The 8,160-nt window shown below is 37.3% G+C and overlaps 1 protein-coding gene and 1 long non-coding RNA gene across 7 annotated transcripts in view; both read left to right on the forward strand.

Annotated features, from left to right (window-relative positions):
• Positions 1–479: 479 nt before the first annotated feature.
• AASDH (aminoadipate-semialdehyde dehydrogenase) overlaps positions 480–8,160 on the forward strand; it is a 38,962-nt gene continuing 31,281 nt past the window's right edge. For 3 of the 6 annotated variants that reach the window (XM_081812341.1, XM_081812336.1, XM_081812342.1), the window contains exons 1-3: positions 480–588; positions 2,914–3,188; positions 4,697–4,817. In XM_081812341.1, the coding sequence (XP_081668467.1) occupies positions 2,959–3,188; positions 4,697–4,817 (351 nt within the window). In that variant the 5' untranslated portion in view covers positions 480–588; positions 2,914–2,958. The other 3 variants (XM_081812337.1, XM_081812339.1, XM_081812340.1) reach the window with 3 other exon arrangements.
• LOC145720191 (uncharacterized) lies at positions 4,830–7,929 on the forward strand. The gene is made up of 2 exons (XR_014143013.1): positions 4,830–6,909; positions 6,972–7,929. It is a non-coding gene; the product is annotated as an uncharacterized LOC145720191 (long non-coding RNA).

The following is an 8,160-nucleotide window of genomic DNA, read 5'->3' on the forward strand; positions in this document are numbered from 1 at the left end:
TGTTATTCAGGCGTATAGCTTAGGTAACTCTCCCCCGCCCCATTTTATTTATTGCTCCTACTGAAAGCTGAAAATTTCTTACTCATCGTTTAAATCGGTCTCTTCCAATTAAAATGCCAGCCTAATTGTGACAGGGACCTCCTTTGCAGCTTCATCACGGCACTCAAAATCTCCCAAACTCCATTTCTACTCTGAGAAATTGTCAGATGGATTAAGTCCATTTACTATTGCATTTCACAGCTATTTCACCTTCCTTCACATCAAATCTAGACAGTATCTTTCCACTTTATGGGCTCCGAATTAAAGTATCTCGCCCGAGTTTAAATATGAAAGGGCACAGCTCTAAGCTGCTTCAAAGTCTATGCAAACCCTGTCCAAAAATCCAGCGTGACCACAACAGGTGTCTGAGCTGAGAGCAGTAGGCAAAAACACTGCCAGGTCTTGCCCAAGTTGGTGCAAGCCCCTTTGGGAGGGGGCGGGGCTTTAGGACACTATCTGCCCCCGGTCGCTCGAGCTGACGTCAATGCAGCGACGCAGAAGATTACGGGAGAGCCCGTGCTTCTCAGATCCCGGCGGCCAGTGCGATGGGTACGCTTTACGGCTTGCGGGTAACTGTTTTTTTAATATGTGTTGGGGGAGATTCTGGGTTCGGGCTTTTGGAGGGTCCGGATGGGCTAAAGCCTCTGCCGCAGTCGTCAGGCCTTCTGAGTCTCGCAGGAGGCTGCATCCAGCAGGGGTTTGTGTGAGGAAAGTGAAGTAGGGTGAGGCCTCGGGCTGGCTGTGCAGATTGGTTCAGCCTCAGGGCCACCGCCTCGCCTGGGATGTGTGTCAGTGGCGTCTGGCAGGTTGGTGTACTGCAAAGACTAAACTGACCTGTGTGATCTCTCCAGAGTTACCCAGCCTCAGACCCTCGGCCCCTTCATTCCGAAGGAAATAAATCTGCTCCACCTATTGGTTTGGAAGAGCAAATGAAAAAGCGTTGTGGGAGCTACAGAGTGCATTGTTATTAAATGTAGTTGCATAATGTAAATTAAGCCAATGGATACAGCAAAATGAAGTTTCTAGATTATTTAACTCTCTTTAAAATAACTGATAACTTGGGAAGAGAAACCCTTGGAGCGCGAGAATTTGTTGACACTCTTAAGACCTTTGATAACTTCGTAAGTAGCCTCTACTGTTACAAATGAAGTAGCGAATATCTTAATGATTCCACTACATATAAAATCTGCTTACCAGATTTGCTTCCCCCCCCTTGAGGTCTCAGAAATGTTTGGTGTCCAATAAGTGTTTTTTTTTTAAGTATAGTATTATTTTTAATTGGAGAGAATGTATTTGATTGTTAAAATAAAAACGTTACGCAATAGATCTTGCCTTAAGTCTCTGTAGCAACCACTGGGAAACTGGCAGTTAAAAGTAGAAAAACATCTGAATTACATAGATGTGTGGTGAGTGTTGTAATTTGTCATAAAAATGGTATTTTTTAAAGTTAACTTTATAATCTTGCCTCTTTGATGTCAGGTATTTTGTAGTATAATAATCAGAATGTCTTCATGTGGAAAATTAAGGGCTGTAATTGTTTTTGCATTAAAAATGCATTTTGGGGGGGATAAATACAGTATACCATTTTTGTGAAAATGCCTTAGAGTGTAAGCCATTTGTTTCTCTAGCAGGAGAGCGTAGCAGAAGATATCCTTCTGCACTGACTATACCTCCTGTGAAAAACGCATTTGGCATAATTAATGCGTGCTATGGACAGTCTTTATATAATGATCATTTGTGTGTATGAGGAAAAGTTTAAAATTTTTATCTTGTACATTACAAAAGAAAATATTTATAGAAATGCTTATTAAAAACTACCACAGTTATGTTTTTAAATTTTATATTTAGATAACGTGGCATTTTCAAACCTTATGGGTCTCAGTGGTTGTTGGTTCATTTTGCTCTTTAGGAATATTTTGTTTAATTCATATAAATTAAATGATATAGGTAAAAGTTAATTTTATTTTGAATCAATGAAATCAGTTCTAATATGTATGCACAAGTAAAAAAAACTAAAGTAGGCTACGTGGTAAATCTTACCTGCTTTTGAAATACAGAAAAGAGTTCACAGAAGAGAAAAAAAAAATCACCTTTATTCTCAAGGAAATACTAGCAGTTATTTCTTCTAAATCAATGATCCCTAAAGTTTTTTTTGATGAAATACTGTTTAAAATCTTTATATTTTTATTGAGAAGTCCAGACAATATTGTATTGATACAATGCTTTGAGTTGTAATACTGTAGTTTAAATGGATTTATTGGCAGTTCAAAAAGAGAGAATAAAGAGGTTATTCAACATTTATAAAAGTGACTTGATGTGACCTCTGAAGTATTATAATAAATAATATAGTTTATATATAGTGGACTAAAATTGGGTGGATTTAGGTAGTTTTCTTTTTCCTATCAAAGGTTTGTTTTGCTGTCACCTAAGTTCAGTTCCTAAAAGCACAGTTTATTTGCGTTAGTCTTTTGTGCATGATTTTAACCACTTTATCTTAATCTGGAACGATAACTAAAGAAAAATGAAAAAATTAAGCATGTAGTGCTTTAAATTGAGTTTTATTGGTTAATTTTTTGTTTTTTCCCATTGTGGGCAGTTGAGAGAGACTACATATGTACCTGTTTCATTCTCCCCTGTGTATACCGCTCCTCTCCCAAATTTTCTTCCAGCACTGACCCAGTATTAGGTCAATGGTATCAGATTAATTTTCAACCTCATTGTTCTCACCACAGACCATTCCTGGCTTCTGAGATTAATAATGTTTTTGATATATTTATTTTTGTGAGGAATGATTTATATAGAAGTTTCTCTCTCCCTTTCTCATCCTACTAGGTTCCCTAAAACTCCCTGTCCCCATAATATTTCTATATATAGGTAGAGTTCTCTGCTGCCAATGATGTTTAGAGAAACTTCAGTGAAATGACTCTTCAAGAATTGGTGCATCAGGCTGCCTCCATTTATTCAGATAAAATAGCTGTATGTTTTGATGAGTGCAACAACCAGCCTCCAGTTTATTACACCTATAAGACTGTGGTTAATGCTGCTTCAGAATTATCAAATTTCCTGCAATTACACTGTACCTTTCAAGGAATTCGGGAAGTTGGTCTCTACTGCCATCCTGGGATAAACTTACCCTCTTGGATTTTAGGGTAATTGTTTTAATATTAAATTTTTAGTTTTCTAATCTAACTTATAATTCTTTAATACATAGAATATGTTGTAACTTACTATTCTGTTTACTATTTTATTTTTATGTATTGCTTGTTAGATTTTAGGCTAAAGGAATTCATATTTATCCCAAGATTATTATTTTTCTTAAGGATTTATGAAATTCTTAAAGATTTATTTGACAGAGCACAAGCAAGGGGAACAGGAGAAACAGACTCCCCGCTGAGCAGGGAGACCGATTTGGGGCTGGTTCCCAGGACCCTGGGATCATGACCTGAGCTGAAGGCAGACGCTTAACCAACTGAGCCACCCAGGTGCCCCTACCCCAAGATTATTTTTAATCATTTAAGTTAGTTAATCTGAGTTTATGTAGGAGAGACCAGAAGTTTTCGCTAATAGAACACTTAAATATCTCCAAGATATAAGGACTTCATTTGTCTGCCAAAAGAAAACAGTCATAAATTCTGTTATATCAGAGAAAACAAGTATTTCAGAAATATTGTAACTGTTTTTTTCCCCTGAGACTGAAGTTCTAGGTACTCAGGTATTCAGTAAGTGAGTGAATTAATAAATGAAAGTTTTGAATGATGGTTCATAAAAATTGAGCTATGAACTGAGGAAGACACTAATTAAAAAAATCATTTGCAAAATGTTCATTAAGTTCGAGAATATTATCCTTATATAGTGATTTCTGTACTTGAGTTCTGAAGTAAATAAGAGCTGCTAAAGAATTAGAAAAGTTGATATTCATCCCATGGGATGTGTGTTAGTAGATTAATTGTATAAATGTAAAGCAAAAAAAGTTAAAATTTTACTTTCATCCAATCATTGACAAAATTTTATTGAGAATTTCCTACAAAAAGCTATTGTCTCTAAAGTATACCTCAAAGTGCTTTTTTTAAATTTTATTTTGAAGTAATCTTTGCATCCAAAGTGGGGCTCAAACCCACAACCCCAAGATCAAGAGTCCTATGCTCTACCAACTGAGCCAGCCAGGTCCCCCTACCTGAAAGTACTTTTAGTTAAAACAACTAACTAATTTTGGATCTTTATTGCCACTTAAAAATCAGTTTTAAAGTTGTTTCCCTCCCACTTAAGGTATCCTGGATTTGGTGAAATGTCATTTTTAGTATAGATTGTATTAATCTGCATACTAGTAAGTTACATATGGATATTTAGCTTATGTTATCTTAGTTAGATGAAGAAACAAGACTCTGCTACCTATTTGGTATTTTAGTAGTAGTGTTAACCAAGTATATTCTACTGTAATACATTAGCTTTAAAAAAATCTTGGATTTCTGTATATTAAGTGATAAAAATTTAATAACGGATATTCGGTCTTAAAGACATAATAAAAATAACTATAACCAAAGATGTGTCAACAAAAATATTGGGCATTTCTGATATAGTCAACAGTAAAGTACGTAGAGAAATACTTAAAGATGATTTTCAACAGATCTTCTATGCTGACTCTGTACTGTTTCTTTAGAATTCTCCAAGTCCCTGCTGCTTATGCTCCTCTTGATCCAGATGCACCACCAGCATTATCAACTCATTTTATGAAAAAATGTAATCTAAGTTATATTCTTGTTGAAAAACAGCAAATTCATGTAAGTGTGTATTTAAATTGTTTTTTTTTTTTTTAAAGATTTTATTTATTTATTTGACAGAGAGAGACATAGCGAGAGAGGGAACACAAGCAGGGGGAGTAGGAGAGGGAGAAGCAGGCTTCCCCGCGGAGCAGGGAGCCCGATGTGGGGCTCGATCTCAGGGTCCTGGGATCACGACCTGAGCCGAAGGCAGATGCTTAACGACTGAGCCACCCAGGCGCCCCTAAATTGTTTTTTTTATGTGTTACGTTTATTTTTCAGTTGAAGGTTGTGTGTCTGTCCGTCCATGTCCACCTTTTCTAACTCTGCAGTTTTTCAGTCTCAGCACTTTTGACATTTGGGTTGGGTAATTGTTGTGAGGAGTGTCCTGTATATTATAGGTTGTTTTAGCAACATCCCTGGTTTCGACCCCCTGGATGCCAGTAGCACCCTCCCCGCCCGAGTTGTGACAGCCAAAATTGTCTCCAGAAATTACCAGATGTCTCCTGGAGGCACCCTTTACCCCCTACAATCTGTTGAGAAACACTGCTCTATAGCATGAACGTGTGTTCTAGATGTATAATAAGGTACTGCATTGTTTCGAATTTCCTTTCTCTTTCCAAAGTTGTTTCTATACTAGGAAAATTTTATAATACTTGCCACAAATATAAAAGATAAGTGTTTTAATTTACAGTGGTCAACAACATTAAAGAATTATAACCAGACTTAAATTTTGAAAAAGAGATTAGCACTTAGACCAGACTTCTCTGGAAAACTAAATTTATTTTTTAATTTTTTAAATGACTGCCAACCAAATACCTAGCCAAGGAACACTGCTTTATGGGTAATATTTGGTGTTAGGTGTTCAGCAAAATGCATCCCATGTTTCATTATTTTATTTGTAAAATATTTTTACCAAAGAGGAATAGAACATTACAGAACATATATTTAATTTAGCCTGTTTTTACCCTTTTCCTATCTGAACCAATTTATATTTGAGGGTAACAAATACATCCACCTATGTATCTGTATGTGTGTGCATCTCTGTATATATAACAAAAAATATCAAGAGCTTGAGATATATGGAGGACTTCCTAGAGAATCACGGGTATTAAAGTCTCTAGAAAGAGACAACTGAGGTATAATAGGCTAATATAATGGGTTAATATTCTCTAAATAAACCTATTCGTGTCTAGTCAAAAGTTTTCTTCTCAAATTGGTTATTTCTCTGTTGATGTAAGCAAAACTAAAACGGATGTGACATTTTTTTTTTTTTTAAGATTTTATTTATTTATTCAACAGAGAGAGAAGGAGCACAAAAGCAGAGGGAGAGAGAGAAGCAGACTCCCCAATGAGCGAGGAGCCCGATGTGGGGCTCGATCCCAGGACCCTGGGATCATGACTCGAGACGAAGGCAGACTCTTAACCGACTGAGCCACCCAGGCGCCCCGACATTCATTTTTCTTAACCTTGGTGAAAGTTTTATAAAATAGGTGGTTGGGTATGAGAATTGTCAGTATCAGGTATTCTTTCTAACTGCTTATAAGGAGTTGGGCACATAGAAAATCCCCTAGAAAGTACCTTGCTTCCTGTTCCATGACTTTGATGTAAGTGTTCCTCCTTAACACATGAGCAATCAAATATTTATTGAGCATATATAATATGCTCAGCATCCACTAGAGCAGTGGTTCTCAGTTTTTTATAATGCTGTCAGTAGGGGCACCTGGGTGGCTGAGTTGGTTAAGCGGCTACCTTCTGCTCAGATCATGATCTCAGGGTCCTGAGATCGAGCCCCGCATCGGGCTCCCTGCTCAGCGGGAAGCCTGCTTCTCCCTTTCCCACTCCCCCTGCTAATGTTCCCTCTCTCGCTGTGTGTGTCTCTGTCAAATAAATAAATAAATAAAATCTTAAAAAATCAGTTGTTGAGGTTTATTGGACATACAATAAAAATCACCAATTTTATGTGTATATTTTGATGAGTTTTGACAAATGTAAACAGTTAGGAAAGCCGGTCACACCACACCTGACCCCTAATATACAACAACAAACAAACAAAACACTATAGGCTCTTGCATTGTGACCTTTTTCTCTCATTTCTCTTATTTTTCTCTCAGTTGTCTTTTTTTTTTTAAGATTTTATTTATTTATTCATGAGAGACAGAGAGAGAGAGAGAGAGAAGCAGAGGGAGAAACAGGCTCCCAAGGAGCAGGGAGCCCGATGTGGGACTCGATCCCAGGACCCTGGGATCATGAATTGAGCCGAAGGCAGACGCTTAACCATCTGAGCCACCCAGACGCCCCTCTCAGTTGTCTTTTATAGTAATTTCTTTGATGTGAAAACTTGTTATGTTTCATTAAGTTGCTTTTTATCAACCTAAAAAGGTATATTCAAAGGAGCCTCACTTTTAGCATGTAAAAATTGAATTTAGCATCTTTTTATCCAAATTAAGTAAATCTGTATTAATCTATCTCCATCTACCAAATACCTGAGCCAGAAACTCTGCAGTCTTCTTAGACTCACTCTGTATCCAGAGAGTTACGCAACCCTATTGACTCTTGCTCATAGGCTCTGTCTGTCCATTCTTGTTGCAACAGACTAGTTCAGGCCTTATATGCATATCCCAGTTGTTGCAAAAGTTTCATTAGAAGACCCTCACTTATCAAAAATCTTACCGATTACCAGTCTGTCCTTGATGGAGTAAAGTCTAGACTATGCTGTTGCCACCTTCAGTTGGATCTCATTGCTTATAAGGTGCTTATAAGGTTAAGGTGTAAACTCATTAGTATTGAGTATATACAAAGTTATTAAGGATAGCATCTCCTCTTCTACTTACCTTCTCCCTCTCCCCCAGTTCTTCAGCTTATTGGAATGGTTAACATTCTCGGGTCATATACTCTGCATTAGGTGGTTTGAATAATAAAGTACTCTTCATTTGGACAAAAGCTTCTTATAACCCTAATATTACATATGATGTAGCAATCTCAGACCTTCCAGACAGAGTTAAATTCAGTCTCCTCTATTCCCATTAACATTTCAAGCATATTCATTGTCATAGTTGCCCTACAGTTGTATGTTTTTATGTCTTTTTATTTTGAAGGTGACATTGAAAATAAAGACAGCACTTTATTCTTGCAGGTTTTTTTTTTTTAAATTTTATTTATTTGACAGAGACGGCAAGAGAGGGAACACAAGCAGGGGAAGTGGGAGAGGGGGAAGCAGGCTTCTTGCCGAGCAGGGAGCCCGATGTGGGGCTCAATCCCAGGACCCTGGGATCATGACCTGAGCCAAAGGCAGATGCTTAACGACTGAGCCACCCAGGCACCCCTATTCTTGCAGGTTTCTAATTTATTTTTTTTTTTTGAG

The sequence above is a fragment of the Leptonychotes weddellii genome, chromosome 2 (assembly GCF_054177405.1).
Source record: "Leptonychotes weddellii isolate Sample4059 chromosome 2, ASM5417740v2, whole genome shotgun sequence".
Lineage (NCBI taxonomy): Eukaryota > Metazoa > Chordata > Mammalia > Carnivora > Phocidae > Leptonychotes > Leptonychotes weddellii.